The sequence below is a fragment of the Phycomyces blakesleeanus genome (assembly GCF_001638985.1).
Source record: "Phycomyces blakesleeanus NRRL 1555(-) unplaced genomic scaffold PHYBLscaffold_11, whole genome shotgun sequence".
NCBI classification, from domain to species: Eukaryota; Fungi; Mucoromycota; class Mucoromycetes; order Mucorales; family Phycomycetaceae; genus Phycomyces; species Phycomyces blakesleeanus.
Window position 1 is genome coordinate 720523 of NW_017265144.1, and position 22258 is coordinate 742780.

At 35.6% G+C, this 22258-nt stretch overlaps 7 protein-coding genes across 7 annotated transcripts; 5 read left to right on the top strand and 2 right to left on the bottom strand.

Moving 5' to 3' along the window:
* Nucleotides 1-227: 227 nt before the first annotated feature.
* PHYBLDRAFT_145726 (hypothetical protein) lies at nucleotides 228-1220 on the bottom strand (the record flags this gene model as incomplete). The annotated part of the gene is made up of 1 exon (XM_018431523.1): nucleotides 228-1220. The coding sequence occupies one exon, from the start codon at nucleotides 1218-1220 to the stop codon at nucleotides 228-230; it is 993 nt and encodes a 330-aa protein (XP_018291370.1).
* Nucleotides 1221-2649: 1429 nt separating this feature from the next.
* PHYBLDRAFT_168689 (hypothetical protein) lies at nucleotides 2650-4678 on the top strand (the record flags this gene model as incomplete). The annotated part of the gene is made up of 10 exons (XM_018435919.1): nucleotides 2650-2791; nucleotides 2862-2974; nucleotides 3055-3163; nucleotides 3217-3399; nucleotides 3470-3694; nucleotides 3750-3863; nucleotides 3924-3994; nucleotides 4031-4120; nucleotides 4183-4504; nucleotides 4584-4678. 10 exons carry the CDS (start codon nucleotides 2650-2652, stop codon nucleotides 4676-4678), a joined length of 1464 nt encoding a protein of 487 aa, XP_018291371.1.
* A 185-nt stretch (nucleotides 4679-4863) lies between these two features.
* On the bottom strand, nucleotides 4864-5916 carry PHYBLDRAFT_145728 (hypothetical protein; the record flags this gene model as incomplete). Its single annotated transcript, XM_018431524.1, has 6 exons — nucleotides 4864-4979; nucleotides 5044-5092; nucleotides 5272-5408; nucleotides 5540-5643; nucleotides 5688-5784; nucleotides 5901-5916. The coding sequence occupies 6 exons, from the start codon at nucleotides 5914-5916 to the stop codon at nucleotides 4864-4866; spliced, it is 519 nt and encodes a 172-aa protein (XP_018291372.1).
* A 1364-nt stretch (nucleotides 5917-7280) lies between these two features.
* PHYBLDRAFT_65941 (hypothetical protein) lies at nucleotides 7281-10509 on the top strand (the record flags this gene model as incomplete). The annotated part of the gene is made up of 6 exons (XM_018441561.1): nucleotides 7281-7715; nucleotides 8682-9173; nucleotides 9268-9364; nucleotides 9434-9496; nucleotides 9574-9627; nucleotides 9704-10509. The coding sequence occupies 6 exons, from the start codon at nucleotides 7281-7283 to the stop codon at nucleotides 10507-10509; spliced, it is 1947 nt and encodes a 648-aa protein (XP_018291373.1).
* A 3251-nt stretch (nucleotides 10510-13760) lies between these two features.
* On the top strand, nucleotides 13761-16686 carry PHYBLDRAFT_181498 (hypothetical protein). Its single transcript, XM_018438478.1, has 10 exons — nucleotides 13761-14083; nucleotides 14197-14247; nucleotides 14340-14409; nucleotides 14507-14631; nucleotides 14740-14830; nucleotides 14935-15479; nucleotides 15517-15710; nucleotides 15791-15904; nucleotides 15984-16080; nucleotides 16180-16686. Exons 1-10 carry the CDS (start codon nucleotides 13805-13807, stop codon nucleotides 16543-16545), a joined length of 1932 nt encoding a protein of 643 aa, XP_018291374.1. The 5' UTR covers nucleotides 13761-13804; the 3' UTR covers nucleotides 16546-16686.
* A 120-nt stretch (nucleotides 16687-16806) lies between these two features.
* Nucleotides 16807-18725, top strand: PHYBLDRAFT_65943 (hypothetical protein; the record flags this gene model as incomplete). The annotated part of the gene is made up of 5 exons (XM_018441562.1): nucleotides 16807-17106; nucleotides 17232-17618; nucleotides 17757-17893; nucleotides 17964-18132; nucleotides 18213-18725. The coding sequence occupies 5 exons, from the start codon at nucleotides 16807-16809 to the stop codon at nucleotides 18723-18725; spliced, it is 1506 nt and encodes a 501-aa protein (XP_018291375.1).
* Nucleotides 18726-19606: 881 nt separating this feature from the next.
* Nucleotides 19607-21646, top strand: PHYBLDRAFT_187064 (hypothetical protein). Its single transcript, XM_018439323.1, has 6 exons — nucleotides 19607-19776; nucleotides 19861-19875; nucleotides 19956-20000; nucleotides 20080-20423; nucleotides 20495-20765; nucleotides 20907-21646. The coding sequence occupies exons 1-6, from the start codon at nucleotides 19705-19707 to the stop codon at nucleotides 21420-21422; spliced, it is 1263 nt and encodes a 420-aa protein (XP_018291376.1). The 5' UTR covers nucleotides 19607-19704; the 3' UTR covers nucleotides 21423-21646.
* Nucleotides 21647-22258: the final 612 nt, after the last annotated feature.

Here is a 22258-nt window from a genome sequence, read left to right on the forward strand (position 1 = left end):
TTTTTCAGAAGTTGAAACATCTTGATGGCTCTCATAGGCGGTACATGAAAATATTTATCCTAAAACGAAAAGTCATGTGATCAAGAAAGTGGCCAAGCTTTAGGAACACACACTTTTTTCTAAATTTAGCGGAGATTAAATGATTATTACATATAAAAAAATTTCAAAGAAGAAATTGAAACAAATGCAAAAACATAGATACTTAAGTCCGATAGCACCATATTAATTTATTTCGAATTCTCTACAGCTTTTTTCCCACTCTCTTTGGCATGAATAAAGTCTACCATGGCTTGATTGAATTTAAAGTCTTTGTCTTGATCTTTCCCAATACGACAGATATATCCATTGATGTAATCGACTTCAGTTGGGCGCTCAGACTGGATATCCTGAAGCATTGAGCAATAATGTGATTTGCTCTGGCGAAGACTATCAACCACCCCTTCAAAAAGGATCTCGGCCGTCTCGCCTGGAAGGAAATTTTCCAAGACTGAATAGGCTTCATAGCAGAGCTCTCGTATTAGATTCAAGGTGTATGGACTACCATCGAGCATTTCGCCATTAGAGAGATTCAGAATTGTGGCAACTGGATTTACACTGGCATTGATAACAAGTTTCTTGGCCATTCTATTCTGCAAATTCTCCCAGGAAACAATTTTTAATTGGAGGTCCTTAATATTCGACAAGCTCTTTAGTACTGGGAAGCCTTGTTTTGATTCTCCTGTTTGGCGCCATTCTGAAACCACTAGACCTTCAGGGTGAACCCATCCAAAGTGATTGATAACCTTGAATGCACTTATCCTTTGAGTAGCATGCCGATTTACACCCACAAGGATACAAGGGTGTGATTGACCATACCAGACAGTGTCCATTAATTCTTCGACGACGCCCATTCCATTCTGTAGCAGTAGCACCGTACTATTTCTGGTTAGCCGATCCTTCAGCGGCGAAACTGCCTCGATTACACTTTGTGCTTTAGTAGCGACTATCAAGCACTCGATTAGCGGTCCTTGAGAAGAAATGGAGTGTACGACCATAGAGTTGAATCCACCGACTAACAGCGGCTTTCCTTTTAATGTAAGTGATATGGACTGGTTCCTAGTTTTGAAGTCGTGGAGGGCTTTTTGAGATCTTAAGATAAGAGTGACCTTGTGGTTATTTAAGCGCAGAAGACATGCAATGTGGCATCCCACTGCTCCGGTACCAAGGATATGAAAGTGCATTCTAGTAACGAGGGCTTATCATTGAGCACTGACGGATTTAAATAAATAAAAATTCGTGGCTTATAATACCTTAATACACACAAGTTACAAAGATTAAGAGTATATGCTGTAGAGTAGCTTTGGATTTAGTTTTGTTTTTCTTTTGGATAATTTAAATGAGCATTTAGTATAGAAGGATTTTGAGCGCAAAAAATATATTTATATTTCTTATAATGTTACATGTGTTGAGGATATTTATATTTAAAAAAAATTGATTTTCAATATTTTTTTTAATATGGCTGTTCGTATATATCTTTGTTTCTGATTGTGTAGTTTAGTAGATATTCCTGTTATTCAAGCTCTGTCTTTTATTGCATTACATATAAGCAAAGTATCAATAAGAATTAAAACTTGCTTTACATGTAAGAAATTGTTCTTGACTACTCTTCATTTTTTTTTACCATATAAAAGTAATAAACATTTACGTATAGACCTTATGTAGTAACATTAAGCTGTGATCCAGACAAGCTTAAATTTAAAGGAGATAATATTACATAACTTGTTTTTAGTTTAGTTGTATTAAATACGTAAAGCACATATACATCAGAGTGAATATTGGTGTCAGTGGTGCTTGTGGTAGGCAAAACAAATTTTGACTTAACAAATCATTAAACAGAACCTGTTCCTGGTAATCCCTTCTCTCATTTTATGTCTAAAATATCCACTATCCCCGGCCAACCTCAACAATATGCGTCCTTCAAAAGCTATGTCTAGTATGCTCAATCTTGTCTGGTATTGTTGAATATTCTGGATAAATTAACAGATCGCTCGAGTTTCTAAAAGGGACCTCTCTTTGGATTTAATATCCACGCTGAAAGCCGTTTTCAGCTATGGTGCTGCCAGCAAATAATTAATTATTCTTGATCCCTTCATGACCCTTAATTATTTCTTTATATATATATTTTTCATGTATTATTACCTGCTGTATTATCCATATTGGTTTGATCTCTTTCTCCAAATCAGCTTTCTCCAAATGAAAGTTTTTTTCCGTGCTATCTTTTTGCTGACTACTATATGTCATGCTGTATCAAATACTATTTTTCTCTTTTAACATACCTCCTTGCATTTAAAGAGCTTCTTTTTGCTTTGCATCAATTATTATTCAACTCACATTCGTTTGCCTAAATTCCCAAGTGCACAAGGTCTTATAGCACCCCAAATAAAATATCTTTATATCACATTATTTTAACTTTGACATTAACGCTTTAAAATGACAATCGTTTTGACTAAGTCTATACATTTAAAATGTAAAATTTGGGGTAATGCATTGCACTACATAATGAATTGAATAAATTAAGAAAGAGCTTTACTATTTTGCATTAAAAAAACGGTATTTTAAGACAGGAAATAATAGTAAAAAAAAATTATTCTTTTCTTCTAATATTTTAAAATGCTATCCTCTTTAAAAAACACTCCTAAGAATATTAAATTTTATCGATTTAATTCTATAAACAAAAAGAATTGGATAGATACTAAGGTTACCAGTATTTCGGCCAAATGTAATGGTTCAAACTTTGCCAATAACAGTAAAGGTTTGTAAAAATTATCGTAAATAACATTAGTCTGTACGGATATTAATAAATTTTCACTTGAAAAAAAAAGAAAGAGTAGTTTTGGCAGAGCCTATCAAGTTTTGGGCTGAAGAAATGAATCTTAAAGGAAATCAAAGACCCTTGGTAGCATTTGACAAGTTTGAGTCTAAACACGATTTTGTTGTAAAGACGGCAAGTTGTAACAGTAAGGCGTAAAGATACTTTATTCAAACATATATCTTTGTATATATATAAAAACACAGATGATGGACAGTTACACCGAGAAGACGCTACCCTTCAAGTCTTCACCTTCGTTTTTAGAAAAAACTATAACTCATAATGGTAAAATTAGCATAGGATATCTCCTTCAAAGTAAGTTTTAATGAAGACTAAGAAAGAAACAGATTGCTAAGATGTGAATCTAGTTTCCGATGAAATTGCTTATGTTGTTGGGACTAAGCATTTAGATATTCATTCTTGTTTGCACCGTATACCTTCTCATGTCTTGACAGCTTCTGTTGAGCATGCTCACTTTATACTTCCGGATACTATACAAGATATAAGATTAAGTGGGCACATTGTAAATGTAGGAACGTCAAGTATAGAAGGTAAGCAATAAATCAAGGTCCAAGTACTACTTTTTTACTTGCAAAATTAACAACTGGTATACAACTATAGTTCTTGTAAAAGCCAAGATAATCCCTTGTGCTGACAAGCCTTTGGGAGCAAGAATGGAACTCAAAGATTCGACGATAGATTACATTACAGCTCCTACATCAAATACTGTTTTTCTTGCAAAGTTCAATATGGTAGCTGTTCATATTGAAACAGGAAAGGCTGTAAAAACAAACTCACTTGTTACAACAAATGTTGGAGAAAGAAAGATGCAAGAACTTGCCAATGGTAGGAAATTCAAATATTATATTGTGAATTTGTACTTAGATATTGATCTTTTTAGTTATGAAGAATAAAAGTTATATATCGAACAAAGATATAAAGACCAGTACAGACGGTAAACCTGAGACATCTAAAGGTTCCAATAATATTGTAGCAGATGCCTTTGATAAGAAAAGTAAGCCTATGTATAAAGAACAGCCCAATAATTAATATTTACCTTCACTATATACAAAAGAAAATTCCATGGGAGAATACAAGTTAATTAGGGATACAACTCTTCAAAGTGCTTTCATAGTAGCACCACAGGTATTTTTTTTCTGATATATATATATATATTGTCAGCCCACTAAATTAAGAGAAATACGGCTAATACTTGATAACTGTTTGTATTTGCAGGATCGCAGTGTTCTTGGATACTTATTTGGTGGAAAGGTAACAATTTCTATAAGTAGTGGCTCTCTATGTATAATATACTAATATATACATCATTACAGACTCTGAACTATGTGCATAACATTGCGTACATCACAGCCCGTATGTTTGCTGGATCTAATGTGAGAATGTGCTCTTTGGATGAAGCCACGTTCCATTCCAAAGTGGATATTGGCTCTACCGTTAAGCTCACTGCCCAGGTTATATATTCATCAGAAGACGATAATATGTTTCAAGTCAAAGTGGTTTCTAGCCTTTATGATTTTAACGGAGCTCTTGATGATAAGGAAGCTATCACAGCCAATTTTACATTTTTAAGCTTGGATAAGAAAATTAAAAATTTAGTGCCTATGACCCTAAAGGAAAATGGGCTTTACATTGAAGGTAAGTCGAAACATTTTTTGACCTTAATAAATTCGAATACATAGAGAATAACTAATAAGCTAAAGTCAAATTTAGGAAGAAAGAGGCAGGATATTACACAGCATGTCAGGAAAGAGATTTTTAGATTTAACCATGTTGTTGCTAGGCTCTAATACACTCCCGATCAGAAAATAAAACGTTTCTACCCCTACAAAAAAGGATTAAAAAAATCGAGAAAATAAAAATAAAAACATTGTCTTCTCCCAATTTTATTAATCGAATTCAACATGCAAGACCCAAATTCATCCGAAAATAGCCGTAGTTTATATGAAGAGTGATTCCTACAAATATGGATGTATAATGTACATGCATTCGGCAAATTACGGGGCAATCCAGATTTCTTTAGTGGTAGGCATGAGTCTGTCAACCATCAAGTGCATCGTTAAGAGAGTGGATGAGACAATATTATCAGAGCCAAGAGGAGGGTCTGGATGATCTAGAAAGATTAATGAGAGGACAGAAACGCGCCTTGGTCAAGTAGCTCGAAAGAACCCCTTTACCTCTTTTTCTAGGCTTAAGGGCTTCCTTAAAGAATATGGTTGGATTTGTCTGTAGAAAGAGAATAATAAGTTGTCTGAAGCGTTTGGGCTTCGGATTATATATCGTAGTCCCTAAACCAGCTTTAACAGCAAGCCACAAGAAAAGATGACTTTAAGGGGCAGTAAGCATGCCAATTGGACGAGTTATCAGTGGAAAGGTGTAGTATGTTCAGGTGAAATACGATCAACAGTGGAGGGTAACGATAGAGGAGCCAGGGCGATCAGGAAAGTTGGTGAAAGGGTTAAAGAAGAAAACATCATTGGAGGGACCAAGTGAGGGAAGGGGAGTGTGACGATCTGGAGTTGCTTCTGGGCCTTGGGTAATCCTAGATGGCAACGTAAACCAAGACCAATACGTGAACACTTTGGCTCCTAACTTCATCCTTTGGTTCAAAAATCTTCTGCGGAAATAGAATAGGCATTTTGTGTTCTACAAAGGTAACGCCAGATTTCATACTGAGTCGTATTCGAGCTGGTGGAAAGATAGTCATTAGATCCAGGGCTTTGGCGGCCGACCCGTTCAAAACCCGGATCTCAACTCCACCAAGAATCTTTGGTGAGCTTTCGAGATGTGTATGAGTAATGAGAGGGCTAGTATCAACAACGTTGAATATTTGAAGGTTGTAATGCAACGAGAGTGGCGAAGGATAGGTCTCGAACTTGCATCAACTTTGGCCGGTAGCATGCAGCATCGATGCCAGGCTGTAATTGAGGCCAAATGAGGTTACACATAATATTGATCTCTTTTTCTTTACATTTTAATAATAAACATCCATATCATCTTTTATGTGAAGTTTGAATGCCTTAGATATTATTACTGATGAGAAGTTGCATGGTGAACATAGGCCTTAATTTATCTCATGATTTTTTTTGGGCTCAGAGGTCCAAACGTTTTTGACTGTGTATTTTCTTATCTTGTATTTTTTTATAGTGTGTGATGGAAGTAAGTAGAATATGCAAGCTAAAGGTCTTATCCAGCGTACTCTGTGTATTACATGAAAATGATAGGGTTGGTTTAATGGACAAATGTAGATATTTTTGCTATTAATATGGTAATGATGTAACAATAAAAGTACCAATTGGGTAGTCATCTGATCAAACCTTACAATTAAACTGAACCAAAGACATATAATAAACCAAGTTGGTTTAATTCGCGGAGAGGGGATAAAGTAATACAAAAAGTAAAAGTCCCCAAATTCGGCTTCTAAAATAACTGGAGGTATACTGACTATTAGTATAAGATAATTTAAAGACTTCTTTGTATGTCATTTTAGTAATAAATACTTTAATACTAATATACCGTCTCATTAGTTCTGGGAAAGTAGAAAACATATAAATGAATACAAATCTCATAATGAAGAGGTTCCTAGAGTTCTTTATTTTTAGAACTATTGGTTCCTATAGACTCAAGCATCAGTGACTCATTTTTTATTATATCTTAGTAAGAAAATAAAGAGAATCTGTAAGAGAAAATAATTATGGATTGAAAGCATTCATAAAGCTGTTAACAAGAACAGTTCTTGTCATTTTAGAAGCCGAACTTAGTATCTTTTACTCTTTGTATTACTCTATCACCTCTCCGCGAATTAAACCAACTTGGTTTATTATATGTCTTTGGTTCAGTTTAATTGTAAGGTTTGATCAGATGACTACCCAATTGGTACTTTTATTGTTACATCATTACCATATTAATAGCAAAAATATCTACATTTGTCCATTAAACCAACCCTATCATTTTCATGTAATACACAGAGTACGCTGGATAAGACCTTAAACCAGCGATCCTAGGGAGACGCCATTTTCAGGATGGGAGACGACGTTTTGACTTTACCGGACTAATTGATTGTGACTATCTGTCCGGGGCCCGATGTCTTCTCTCCAATCCTTCAGGGCAAAACGGTGTGTCCTGAAATTCTTAATTCAATATTTGATTATAAAACCTTCTTTTCTATTATTTACTCATCTCGTAAGAACTTACTAATCAAATGTATTAGAGAATAATGTTTTTCTCGGAGATATCAAAGACATTACTTTGCTCATTGCAGATTAGCAATTAGAAATCATGATGTTAATAAGTACTTTCTAGAATTTACTTCAATATAAACCCTATCAATAAAGAAATCCGTTTTTTTAATGGAAAAGAACATTTTCCTGTCCAACAACCTCTCCCCATCCCACCAGTTAATGGTTATAATGACATGCAGCTGGCAATTGCAAAGATGCAAGAATATGCCCTCGCCAACAACTTCGCACTTGTCATCAAAGATGGTAAACCAACTCGAGTTTACTTGAAGTGTTCTAAGGGTGGTCACTATAAAAACACCCGAAAGATTGACGACAACGACCGTAAGAAAATTCCTTCTAGTGGAATGATTGGGTGCCCGTATCTCCTTAAGGTATCCTACAAGAAGGCAGCCAAAGGATACTTTCTCTTGAAGGCCACTCATGAGATCGAAGCCTTCCACAACCATCCCCTTGACGATGAATGTATGGAGTCTATTTTGAAGGGCAGACTCTCAAGAGTTACAACAGAAGATTCTATTATGATAACAAAGCTTATCGAGACAAATACCAAGACTCGTGAGATTCAAAAAGCAATCAATGACGAAGCATACCCTGGTCATAAGTTGTACGTTAAAGACATTGATAACATGAAGGCAGCATATGCTCGTGTTTCTGCTCCTACTCTTCAGGATGATGGAACAAAGCTCATCAAAGCTATGGAGTCGAAGGGTTACCAAGTTCGCTATGAGACTAATAAGAGTGGGTGCCTCGAGAGAATCCTGTTTAGCCACCCCAAAATGTTGGAAAGAGCCCAGAAACTCTCCGAAGTTATGGTGGTGGATGCAACATACTCGACAAACAACTTGGGAATGCCTCTTATTTGCATCGAGGGTGTTCACAACCTTGGAGGGGAAACCTTAAAATCTTTTCCAATTGCATTTGCCTGGGTCTCCAATGAGCAAACCGGTTCTTACGTTTGGTTTTTGGAACAAATCAAGGCACTTGTTTTTGAGAACAAGCAATCAACCACTCTGTTTGTAACAGACAAGTGTTCTGCTTTAATGAATGCACTTGACACTGTTTTCCCAGAAAACAAGAAGCTTTTGTGCTACTGGAATATGCTGAACAGTGTGGAGAAAGCTTTCTCTGGGAAAACGAAGTCCGTAGCCGAGAAAGAAGAGCTTATGGATCATGTAAGCCGCATGATCCATAGTAGAACTAAGGTGGAGTTCAACTTGGCTCTCCTAAAGTTTAACGACGCTTGTGCTGGGCTAGAAGTAGATTATGGCAAGGCCAGAGCACCGGCATCAACCTACTTCTCCGAAAGGTGGTTGAATTGCAAGGATAAGTGGGCAGGGTATATCACTAGCAAGCTTATGCATTTCGGGTGTACCACCACTCAGCGAGTAGAAAGTGCTCATCAAGCTTTTAAGAGAGGCATCTCTGCTATTTCTTCTCTGGGGTTGGCCTTTGAGAGTGTGGCCAAATACATTGAAAGGCTAGAGATGAATTTCCGAGCAACAAGGATAAGAGAAACGAACACGATCGATGCTCTTGTTGGACGAAACCAACGTCTCTCAAACCTCTTCATGAAGGTGTCAAAGCGAGCGTTGCTTGTACTTGACCAGGAGCTCCGTTTACCAGAAGATGATGAGAAGTGCTATTGCATGAACAAAGTTCAATATGGCCTACCTTGTCACCATACCCAACCAGTAGAAAGGGATCTTCAAATCTCTGATCTACCAGATAGATGGATTATTGATGCTAGAAAGGAAGACAAGGCATGGAATCAGCCAAATATGCAAGTTCCTGTCATCGAAAAACCCAAGGAGTGGATGAGTGAAATCATTAAGCTTGAAGCTTTATTCCGCTCTTGCGAAGGCAGCCAGCAAGTTGCTGATCTTTTAAAAAAAGTGAAAAAAGCTGTAAATGACTTTGATGGCAAAAATGGTCATTCTCCTATCAAACTGCAAGCGCCAGAGAATGTCAAGTATCCAGGAAGACGCAAAGGCAGCAGCCGTCCTAAATACTTGCCAAAGGACTTTGGTCGCCCAATGTGGAGAAAGACAAGTATCTTGGCTGGAACTGTAAGTTTCGTGATTTACTTATATTAAACATAGGACAAAACTAATTATCTTAATGGAATTATAGGCCGGGATTAAGGCAATGTAACGACGAAAGGTTACAAAGATGGTTGAAAAGAGTTTATCTGGCCTTAAGGTCACAAGAAAACAAAACAAAAATATTAAAAAAATCAAAAAAGAGCCTCTCGACTCAGGTAAGATGCGTTTTTAATTTAAAATTTAATTGAGTTTATGAGAAGAACTCTTGTCTTATATATACACAGCTTTCTTAGTCAATGCTACCAAAAACAAAACAAAACAAATTGAAAAGGAGCCTCTCGACCCAGGTAAAATGCGCTATTATTTTACAATGTGATTGAATTCATTAAAAGTAATCTAATACTAATACTAATATTCGTTTTAGTCGATGCCACCAAAAACAAAACAAAACAAGTAAAACAAGAGCCTCTCGACCTAGGTAATATGCTTTCTTATTTTACAGTGTAATTGAATCCATAAAGAGAAATATCGTCTTATACTTATATACTTTTTAGTCGATGCCCCCCAAAAAAATGGGTTCAAAAGACCCGCCACCGCCTTAGAAGATTACCAGTATGATAATCGCACCTCTGTTGGCAAGAGGGTCAAATTCCAGCCCGGTTTTCCTGTCTCTCATGAGATAATCGATGATGTCAAGGGTGGGTTTAGCCCTACTGCTGACGGATGGTGTGGTTTTCGGGTCCTTGCCCACTTGATCTACAAAGATCAAAATAAGTTTCCACTTGTAAAAAGGGATATGCTAGCCGCCCTGCCGAAATACAAAACATTGTACGCAAATACCTTTGGCACTGACACAAGCCAACTAGAAAAAATTATTCAACATGGCTCTCAACTCGATTATAGCAACACCAGCAACACCAACACCAACACCAACACCAACACCAACTTCATCCCAGTATGTTCAGATGCCAGTATGTGGTTTAACACACCCGACTGTGCTCAACTAGCTGCGGACACATATACACGACCAGTCTGCGTCTACTCAGACAGCCCCAACACCCCCTCAACAACCTTTCTTTCATTCGCCCTTCCCAACAACAAAACCAAACAACGACAACCTCTGATTTTTAATCATGTTAACAGTAATCACTGGACAACAGTTGACCTTTCCCGTAATATCTCTAGAAAATGGCCAACCGTTCCTGAATTATTTTTTTTAGGTTGTTCCAGAAATAAGATTGATGATAACTTTGATACTTACTGGAATAAGTTCAAAGAATTTAACAAGCATGATCGCCGAAATGCCATGCTCTCTCTCCATTCTGATCTAGATCAACCAATTGATCTTACTCCAAAATAATTTCTTTTCGATATTCTTTTCTATTTTATTACTCTTTTAATTATACTTTATTACTTATATTTTATTAGCTAGATCTTTTCTTATTTATTTACTCATTTACTTTTATATTTTATTAGCTAGACAATTTTTTTAAATCTTTATAAATCTTATCAATTTGTTTCTTTGCATCAACATAAGCTATCTATCACTTGTGGGTTAAATGACTCTCCGCTCTGTTTTTTCCTAGAGATCATTCGTGGGAAGTACTTTACCCTTCAAGTTACACTTATATCCAGCGAATTAAAAAGCATAAATGTCGGATGGTGTTACACAGATCGAGCCAAACTATCTTCAAATATGTTATATTATGCATTTACATCTATCTATTTCATCAATTCAAGCGCTGGCTCTCTATAACTTTGGATCCAAGTAGTATATAGATATATGTATGTATTTTAGGAGTTTTAGTTGAATTGAAAAGGTCGATCATGAGAAAACTAACGTAATATCTCAAAAATTTGCATTTTTTCAATAAAATAAAACATTGTATTTGCTTGTAGAATTACTTTTTTCTCATTTGTTTTCTATGAAACTTTTACTGAATTCATATATTATCTGAATATATGTAATTAAAAACTTTTTTTGGTCCTTTATGAATATTTTTTAATTTTTTGTATTTTTGATAAAATATCTCATGTACATGTTGTGAGGAAATGATAGAAAGAGTTTTTACAGAAGAAATAAAAATAAAAAATAAAAACATGAATTTTGTAAAAATATATTAGCTTAACTGCTATGTAAACTTTCTTAGGCATAAAACGCTTCATTACCTTTATATCTATTATGAAAGTTTTTGAAAAAAATGCAAATTATATGGATTATAATCTTTTCCACTTAAATCACATAAAATGAAAATATATGATTTATGCCTCAAGTTAAATCGTGAAAATATTACTCATTAGCAACAGTAAGTATGTGATTTGTTGACGGGACCCAAATACATCGTATATCTTACAAATACTCGACTTTAGCTACCATTTTTATGCAATAATTTTATACTATTTTTGCTTTTTTACCATATAACAATATATAAGAATTATATAAAAAAGTAAGCGTATTAGTGTCTAGTTATTAATAATAATTCTAATTGACTCGGAATTTGTCTAAGATATGTTTTTTAAATGTAAACTATATTTGTCTTATAATTATTAGATACATTTTTTAAAATATGCGAAATTTATTAATATTATATTTATCCTCAGACGTTTTTGCGACTCATTTTTTCTTTGTTGAAGAAGATTTAGCAGTTTTTATTAGTTTTTATCTTAAATAAATATCAAAAAGAGGTAATATTTATCACATTAAAAAATATAATAACCTTATTATAGTATTTAATAAAGAAATTCAAATTATAAAGGTTTTATTTTTAACAGACAAGATATGAAAAGTCGTGACTTTTGGGAGATGACGTTTCCAGGTGGGAGACGACGTTTTGACTATATTCTAAACTCAGCCATATAAAGATGGGAGACGACCTTTTGGTCAAAGTATAAACCCCGACAAATAGGTGTGGGAGACGACGTTTCCAGGGTGGGAGACGACATTTTTTTATTAGGGTATACTGTCTTAAAGTAGCATGATAGGCATCCATTTTATTATTATATACATATATAAAATAATGCATGAATATATTATATATATATATATGTATAAAATTACATACTTACTATGATGCTTTTACATTTAGCCAAAGCCATTATCTTGTCTTGCATTAAAGTATCTTTATTAGGATAAGTATGAATCCTTAGGGACCAGATGTAGTTATTTGATGCCGGAAAGCAAGTCACGATTTGTAGTCCGGTAAAATCAAAATGTCGTCTCCGACCTGAAAACGTCGTCTCCCATCTGGAAACGTCGTCCCCCTAGGATTAGCGAATGAAATGTGTAGTATATTTTCTTTTTGTCTTGAAGTTCTCATAAAATCTATTGTAATTTTGGGATATTTATATGTATTTTTTATTTTCTCTTTTCTTCACAACTGATAGTCAAGATATTTTTGACATTTCCTAGATTTGTCAAGACTTTTGGCTGCTACATCTATTTCCATTCAAGCCAAAACACCCGAGATTTTTATTGCCGAATGCCATGTTCGCTTATCTAAAAGATAATGATACTTATCCCTACTCCTTTTTCATATTTTCAATTTTTCAACAGACTATAATACATACAGTTGTGGCCTCTATGTTTTTGACTTATCAACCGCCTTTGGCTCCAAAATATTGTCTCTTATAATGTCTCTGTTATGTGTTTCTGCTTCTTTTTGACAGTTGTAATACTAATGTATCGCTCACAACTACAATACGACTATTTAATATATACATTATGTATGAATTGTCGAAAGTGTATTATGGACGATAATGGTACCGAGTCTCCAAATAGGAACCGAATACAACTGACCAAGAACAAGGTTTACTCTCAAGTCAAATCCAAGCCAATAATGCTTAAGCGCAAAAAAATTTATCCTGTCAAGTTGACAAGCTGCGAGAACCTAAACACTCGATTTAGGATTATATTTACCTCAACTTTCATTTGATTGTCTTGTGATGTCAAAATTACCTTTTTCTATCAACAAATTACAAAGAGTTTAGATTACTGTATCATCCGGACCACCAGCTCCTTATATTTTGTTGCTTTCAACTAGAGACCTCTTGTATGAATAGGTCATATGAAGCACACCGATAGCCCTCATATGCGTGTGTATAAAGATATTATGCTTATAGCTATGAATTTCATTTCATCGATCATATCAAGATCTTTATCTCTATCTCTCTCAATCCATCTCTCCGCTATTTATATTTCTACCCCCTTCTTTTTTGTCTATTTATTTATTTGTTTTTTTAATTAGAATCTATATACATATACACACTTGCCATATTATTAACATTAGCCTTTATCATCTTTTTCTTCTTCTTTTTTGTATTCGTATATATGTTAAAGAAGTCCACTAAAGAATATATGATATAATACTAAAAGGCTTACCAATTATATATATATACGCTTTGAAACAAAAAAAAAAGATAAACCAATCTATTTTATTTGGTAAACTGGTTCCTTTTCAACTTTGCCCCGTGATCGAAAAAGAAAGAAAAGGCGGAACATTAGTTGAGGCTGATTCAGTATTTTATCGAATTGCATAAAAAATGCATTCAATTACGTTTCCTTTCTCTTCTTTCTACTTTCTTTCTCTTTATCCAACTCTCCAACCTCTTTAAAGCACTACAAAACAGAGATCTATACAAGTCTTTATCTTAGAAAGATGCTCACAAAGACAATATTATCCTTTGTGGCACTGGGCACTATTGCTCAAGCTGTCCAAACATCAGACCAGTTTGTCTTTTCAGATATAAATGCACAGCAAGAAGTTCTGGAAATGACTGTTCATTCTTGGCTCACAGGCACCAAAGCACCAATGTCATGTAGCTCTTGCATTTCAGCAATGCAAGTTGTCAAACGAATGTCTTTTGTCTCAGATGCAATGCTCATTAGCTCTCTTGTCAATGTGTGCAAACGGTCAAAGAAACTAGATCCCGAAGTGGTAATGATCACAAAAGAAAAATAAAATTGAATTGAATTAAAGTAAAATATAATAATAAAGCTAAGCTATAAAACACCTATTTCTGCTTGTCAAAAAAATATGTGTACATATAGTGTCAAGGTGTTATTGAAGAACAAGCTCCTGTCGTACGTAAAGTCTTAAAGGTAAGTTTGTTAAAGCATATTATTTGCTATCGTTGGTACCACAATACCGATACACACAATCGTAATAATCTTCTTGTTCTTTTGTATAAAAGACTATGGATGTTTCTGGTCGAGATGGACATTTACTCTGTGCTGCTGTTCTCAATTCATGTCCTTATCCAGGTATAACAATTATGTAAAACAAAACAAAAGATACTATCATGAACTTGTATGTTTATTATCATCCAATGCCATTTCATTTTTCTTTCTTCCTTTAAAGCTGTCATTCCTTGGACTGTACAATTCCCAAAGTCAAAACCAAAAAACCCAATTGTGAAACGATCAAAAGGTCAATTAATTTCGGTAGTCCAGCTGAGTGATTGGCACATTGACCCTGACTATCAGGTAACAAATAACTCATAACACTCATCATCATCGTCTCTCTATCTCTCTATTGTTTTAAATCTTTACTGATCTTGTTTTATTTATTTGTATTTATTTGTGTATTTTTAGGTAGGAACAGAAGTGCGGTGCAGCAAACCAATTTGTTGCAGAGCTGCCTACACAGATTTCCAAAATATCACAAAACCAGCTACCTTTTGGGGTGCGTGTGAGATAAATAAATAGATATACAAATAGATAGACAAATCAGTTCATCAAGTAAACACACTAACTATATATACTTATAAAAAAACTTTTTTGTTTTAGGTGACTACTCATGCGATACACCTGTGAGTCTAGTCAGTTCAATGCTAAAATATATCCCTACTGTCGAACCAAAGCTAGCGTTTGGTCTGATCACAGGAGATTTACCACCACATGAAGTCTGGTCTACTTTACCTATCACAAAAACCCAGTGGGTCGAAGATCAGTCATTTGGGTTACTACACACACACTTTGACGCTCCCTTGTTAAATACCATGCTTTATCCTGCTGTGGGTAATCATGAATCAGCCCCGACAAATGTGTTTCCGCTCAGGGATTCAAAGATCGCAATCGAAGACGACAAGGAATACTTGACCATGAATTGGTTGTACAGTAGTCTAGCCAAGAGCTGGGAGGGCTGGTTACCCGAAGAAGCTTTGGTAGATGTCGAGAAGAATAGTGCAAGCTATGTCGCCAGACCAATCGATGGTCTCAAATTGATTAGTCTCAATACCAATTTCTGTTACAGTCTTAATTGGTGGCTCTATGAAAACCCTATTTCACAAGCAAGTTCTCATTTATTTATTTTATTTTATCAACAAAAGATGGTAAACTAATTCTTTCTTGATAAAAACGAATTAATAGGACCCTAATGGAATTTTATCCTGGTTAATTGCTCAACTACAAGAGTCTGAAAATACGGGCGAGCGTGTGTGGATTATGGGACATATTGCACCCGGAGACACCACCTGTTTGCATGATTACTCCAACTATTATCATCAGATCGTCGAACGTTACTCTCACGTAATTGCTGGACAATTCTTTGGTCATACTCACAAGTAAAGTATTCAATATTTATTAATGTAAATATGCGACATATTTACTCGTCAACATATATATATATATATATATATAATAGGGATGAGTTCCAAGTATTTTATAGGGACGGTGACAAGAATGCACAGAGTGCTATTTCAATGGCATACATTGCACCTTCCATCACACCTTACCTCAATGTAAATCCTGGGTTTAGGTAAATAAGCTTATAATTAATTACATCTGTGCATATTCATATGTTTCTTCATTCTTATTCTTATTGCATGGCCTTTTAGAGTTTACAAAGTAGACACAGATACTTTTGAGGTCGTAGACTCTATTACATATTATGCTAAACTTGATGAGGCTGAGATGTGGGGAGAGCAGGGACCTGTAAGTCTTCTAATGAACTTGTTTTATTTTTTGTTTTTAAAAAACCTTGCTCATTTTATTTTTGCTTTTATTTTTATTATCGCAACAAAATATCAAAAGATCTGGCAAAAGGAATATTCTGCTCGAGAGGCCTATCTGACTCCAAACACTATAATATCTCCCAAAGCACCGCTATCACCTGCGTGGTGGCACAATGTTACAGAGGCAATGGAAGACGATCCGGATATGTTTCAAAAATACTGGCACTTTAGAGGCAAGTCTTCTCCAATTAACCGCAAATGCGATGATGAAGAAGACTGCCGAGAAACTATTATCTGTAACATTCGTGCCGGAAAATCCGAACAACGGTGTGACTATGAACCTGATATTCCAGAAGGTGTTCCTCCAGAATACAGTCGCAAAATCAGAAACAAAGAACGTCACTTGTGCGGTCTTGAGTTATTGGATATTCGTCATGACCAATAAAATCCAAAAAAGAAAGCAAGAAGCAAAGAGATTGTACTTTAAGTAAAGGAAGAAAAAGAAAGGAAAGGCAGGGAGAGAGAGAGAAAAATCCGTCAATGCCATCACAGTTTATATAAGAATACATATTTTTTTAAATGTCCGTTGAACCAACTTTATTCCTTTTTCATTCGTCTTTATCTTTTTAGTTTCCTTTTTTTTCGCTCTCTTTCTCTCTTGTTTTCTACTAGTTATATATCTACTTTTTGTACTGCTGCTTGAATTATGGCAGTGAAACGCAACTCAAAGCTTCATGCTTATTTGGCAGAGCAATATGCTGAATTTAGTTCAGATAGTCCCCAGCCTCGTCTGTCGTCTCTTTTTTCAGACTTTTCCAAACTCGCGATGCTTAACAAATATGGTTACGATGCTAACATTGGCTATTGGCGATCGGTAATTCTTGACTGTAATCGTCAAGGATATTTAAGATCTACAGATCACGCGATTGCGATTGAGGCATGTAGTTTGTCTGAAACCTTCCAAAGACCAGGAATGGGAAGACCATTAGCCTTGGGTCATGTAGTGGTAAGAGTTGTTAAGCCAAAAAAAAAAGGATAAATAAATAAATAAAATGACACAATTTAAATGCACAAAGAGAAAGAGAGAATAAATAAATGTTGACAAGCCAAGTATTTCTATGTTGCTTAAAGTCTAGTATGGAAGCCGACGGTGATCTTGTGGCTCTGTCAAATTTTGACAAGGTTCATGCAGGTTCAGCTTCCTGGCTGTCGTGGATAATGGGAAGCGTGATTCCGCAGCGAAGGCCAGGTTCAAGTGATCCAGCCACACACGGATTGTACATAGTTATGCCTACCCTAAAAGAAATCGCAAAACGAATTGTTCAGGACCATTATCAACGTCCGCTAAAGAGTGCGCTAGACCATCTAGTGACATTTGAAGATATCCGAGCTCGATACCAAAAATGCGATTCACTAGAATTAACAGACAATGACTTGATACTAGTACTTAGATATCTTCACTACTCTATGGGACTGGCTATGGCAGATGACGTAAAGGGCTACGAAAAAAGCTATCTGGTAAGGTCATTCAAAAGCAATCATTATGTTCATTTATATATATATATATATATGTGTGTGTGTGTGTTGGATATGTTCACAGTATCAACTTTGGCTATTATTATTATATTAATAACTATTAACATTTCTCCCGTTTAGGTTGTGAAATTCCCAGAGAGTAACACAGGATCAACACAAGCAGAAATCACACAGCATGACAAAGCCATCATAAGCATAAAGACTGCTTGTCAGGCACTAAATGTCCAAGTCGATGATCTACAACGAAAAATTGAAACGTAAGTTTTGTCTTATCTTTAGTTTTGTACATATCTTTACAAAAAAAATCTAAGACCTACCGCCTTTTAGACTGGAGCGAACTGCAAAGGATTTCTACGTAAAGAAACAAAAGTCGCGAGCACTGTATTGTTTAAAGCGCAAGAAACAATATGAAGAGATTCTAGAAAGAAGGCTTACCTCTCTCGAAACCATGGAAACCATGTTAATGAAGATCGAAGCTTCTCATAATGATCTTCAGGTAAGATAAGCCATATATACATAATAATCCATTTCTTTTATTTTCTAAACAAAACACTATTGGAATTATAATTTATTTAGATCGTTGAAGCATTTAATATTGGTGCCGATGCTTTGCGTGGTGTTATTGGTAGCTCGGAGCTCACTTTGGAATCTGTGGATGAAGCAATGGTTAAGATGCAGGACGCCTTGGATGCTCAAAAAGAGGTGGAAAATGCTATCGCGACAGGAACAGAAGAAACAAATGCAATGCAGCTTTCCGGTGTAGATGATGCCGAACTCGAGAAAGAATTGGCAGCTCTGGAACATTTGGAAGTCGAGGAATCCAAGGAGAAGGACTTGCATAACCACAAAGTGCCCAAAGAACAAGAGCCAAAGGAACAAGAAAAGGTACGGCAAGAACCATTAGAGAATTCACAGAAAAAAGAAAAAGTACCTGCCGCCAAGACACCTGCTTCCAAGGCACCTGTACAGAATGAAGCTTCTACATCACCCACCGATTCAGAACTTGCTCGTCTTGGTCAAGTGTTGGCTTCTCTCGACAAACCTCGTTCTCCAACCAAGGAAAAACAAATGAGCTATGAATATGCATAAAAAGAATACATTTAATTGTAAGCAAAAGGACAATGTCTAGTTTGTAAATAAATATCAAAATTGTCGAATATACATATCAATATACAAATACAAATACATGCACATGCACATAAATCATATGTATAATTATTGCTGGATACCCCTTCTAAAATAAAGTACAACAAAAAACTAAAGAGATATTTAGCTCTAATGGGGTTACCAATTGTTTTCTCCGTGCTTTCTCTGATCTGAACGTATAACTATATATTTTTATATAAAAAAAAAATTGGACTAACGAAAGCCAGTCATTTTACATATTAAAGCACAGAATTATGAAGATAGAACCCGAGTGCTTGTGAAACACCCTTAAATCTTTTTTCTTATGAATAGATCTAATTCTTCGTGTTAACACTAATGACGTATTTGTACCATTAATTCCAAGGTATCCTGTAGCAGCCTTTAATATATTTTATTTCTGAATTTCCTAGTTCAGTAATAGAAAGCCCTTGGTTTCGAGAAAGGATACTACATAACATATACAGCATATATGAATAGATCTCAACTTCTGAAAGATCATGCCAAAGACTTCTTTATTCCAATAAATAAAATGTCTGATTTAGGCGGCACTTTAATCATTCAAAAGAGTAACACCCCTTGTAAGAAGGAACATGTTCTGCTTACTCTAGAGAAGCCAGCGTGCATACTTGATATATTTAAATAATAATAGAAGACTTGATCACACAAGAGCTATATAAAAGTCTTGATAAATTATCAAAGAAAGGCAAAATAATATAAGACAAAATAAAAATGTTTTAAATAAAATAATTTTGCACATAATTAAGCCTATTATTTCTTTAATCTCTCCCTTTTCTTTTTCTTTTTTTTACCTGGCTACTTTTTCGTGACGTGGTTCTCATCTTTTATATATTGCTATAAAGTAAACGCTTGACACTTCTCTCTCATTATTATTTATATATATATATATATATAATATCACAATATGGCAGTAGAAGCAAAGTACTATGAAATACTAGAAGTCGAGGTCGATGCTGAAGACCATGAGATTAAGAAGGTAATCTGTTTTTCTTTTTTCTTTAAAAAAATATATGTATATGTATATGCGTGTGCATGTTTTCTTATTAAATGTTCTATTTAGGCCTACAGAAAACTGGTAATACACGAAAATGACACATTTTTTGTACATTCAATGAGCACACACACTTAATTCCACGTTTTGATTTATTTTCTCAGGCCATGAAGTATCATCCTGACAAGAACCCTGAAGAGGGTGATCGAGTATGTACATCTAGTTTATATATATAGTTTTTTTCTGTTTTTTATGCGTGCATATTATTAACATTCCGATCTCAAAAAGTTCAAGGAAATCTCCCATGCCTACGAAATCTTGTCAGATCCCGAGAAGCGTGCCCAGTACGATCGCTACGGAGAAGATGGACCTGGTGGAGGAGCCGGTGGATTTGGTGAAGGTGGTCTTGATGACCTCTTTGCCAATCTGTTTGGTGGCGGAGGTGGTGGAGGTGGAGCCCACTTTGATTTCGGTGGTATGGGAGGTATGGGAGGTGGATACGGTATGCCTCCTCGCTCAAGAAAGGGAGAGTCGATGAAGTATCCTCTTCAGGTTACACTCGAGGATCTTTACAATGGCAAGCGCACCAAGCTAGCATTGGAAAAGAATGTGATTTGCAGCAACTGCAGTGGGTATGTATGTGGCGTGGCTGGACAAAAATACAATCGTACTAAATCCAAGAAAAAAAATTGTGGTTAAATAGTAAGGGTGGAAAGACTGGTGCTGTGAAGAAATGTGGTGGATGCCAAGGTCGTGGTTTCCAGGTAGCCATGAGACAGATCGGTATGGGTATGATCCAGCAAATGCAGGTTCCTTGCGGTGACTGCAATGCCACTGGTGAAATTGCAAAGGATCGTTGCAAGAAGTGCAAGGGCAAGAAGGTTACTGTAGAAAAGAAGTATCTTGAGGTCTTTGTGGAAAAGGGTATGTCTGACGGTCAGAAGATTGTTATGAAGGGCGAAGGTGACCAAGAGGTAAATATGCGTTCATTAGCTTTTACTTTTTTTTTTCGTCATATTTTATCACTCAAGCTAATGTATCCATTCGGTAATCATTTCCTGCTTGTTTTCTTTTCCTTCGTGTGTGTATGTTCTTTATTTTGATCTTTTATTTAGCCTGGTGTTGAACCTGGAGATGTTATTTTGGTTGTGAACTTGAAGCAACACCCTATCTTTGAACGCAAATCCAATGATATCATTTGCAATCTCACCATCACACTCACCGAAGCCCTCTGCGGTTTCGAAAAGGTCATTACTCATTTGGATGGTCGAGGCATTCGTGTGTTCCATCCTGCTGGAAGTGTAATCAAACCCGGGATGGTCAAACGTATTCCTCATGAGGGCATGCCTATCTACAAGCGCCCTGATGACCGTGGTGACCTTTACGTCAAATTCGACGTTGAATTCCCAAAAGATAAGTTCACTACCCCCGAGAACCTCAAACTTCTCGAATCCATCCTGCCTGCACGCCCTGCACCTGCAGTATCAAAACATGAAATCGTTGATGATTGTTCGCTTTTGATGGCCGACATCGATTCTTTTGGCTCAACTGGTAATTCCAAGAACGCATACGAAGAAGACAACGACAGTGATGAAGAGGAAACCACTGGTACACAGTGCGCCCAGCAATAATAATAGACTTTGTTTCAATATTTTTTTTTGTATAATTTTTTTTCCTCTGCTATGTTTTCTTTCTTTTTTTGCACATTCAAACACACAAACTGCAGATTTCTTTGGATAACATTAGACAGAATATTCAGATAATTTTTTTGAGGGGAAGTCTTCAGTAGTTTTTACTCTCCCTCCACAGTAAATAACAAATACCGGGCTACTTTTGTTCTAAAAGAGAAACATCTATCTTAGTATGTTTCTTCTTTGACTTTATACATAAGAAAAAAAAGTAAGTAAGAAGATCAGTATACAAAATAAAAATACTTTTCTCTTGAATATACTTTGAGTAGCCAGTACACAAACCATGTTATTAGCATAGACGTAGACATTTCACAAGGTTCTTTTACCTAGAAAACAGTCAATGATCCAAGTGGCTGTCCAAACAAAACGGAATGAATAAGTATGTTGTAAAGAAAATGCTGTCACAAGCCGGGTGTTAGCATCCCATCTTGACAGTTAATTGAAAAAATACATACCTAAACCTATGAATAATAAATAAAACTACATCGATATGGGAAAAATAAGAGTTTTATGTAATTCTTCTATACACCGAATGTTGCATTTTATCCCTTTAACAACATGCTTTTTCTTATCGATGAATTTGGTACATCCAAGCACTGTCCTTAGTATTTCCAGCCATGACTTGAAAGGTTCAAGCAAGTCCCCAACCTTGCCCATATCGCGGCTCTCGAGTACCAAATATAAAATCCTATAGATATCTAAGGTAAGATTACAGCTAGACTTCATTATTTTATTATCAGTATTATTATAAATAAATTTAGATGTACTAATTTAAA

Coding starts and splice junctions, on each gene's coding strand:
- PHYBLDRAFT_187064 (XM_018439323.1), top strand. CDS start 19,705: ATGGCAGTAGAAGCAAAGTACTATGAAATACTAGAAGTCGAGGTCGAT. Junction 20,001..20,079: donor ACCCTGAAGAGGGTGATCGA/GTATGTACATCT, acceptor GATCTCAAAAAG/TTCAAGGAAATCTCCCATGC. Junction 20,766..20,906: donor AGGGCGAAGGTGACCAAGAG/GTAAATATGCGT, acceptor TCTTTTATTTAG/CCTGGTGTTGAACCTGGAGA.
- PHYBLDRAFT_181498 (XM_018438478.1), top strand. CDS start 13,805: ATGCTCACAAAGACAATATTATCCTTTGTGGCACTGGGCACTATTGCT. Junction 14,410..14,506: donor CAATTCATGTCCTTATCCAG/GTATAACAATTA, acceptor CTTCCTTTAAAG/CTGTCATTCCTTGGACTGTA. Junction 16,081..16,179: donor TGTGGGGAGAGCAGGGACCT/GTAAGTCTTCTA, acceptor AAATATCAAAAG/ATCTGGCAAAAGGAATATTC.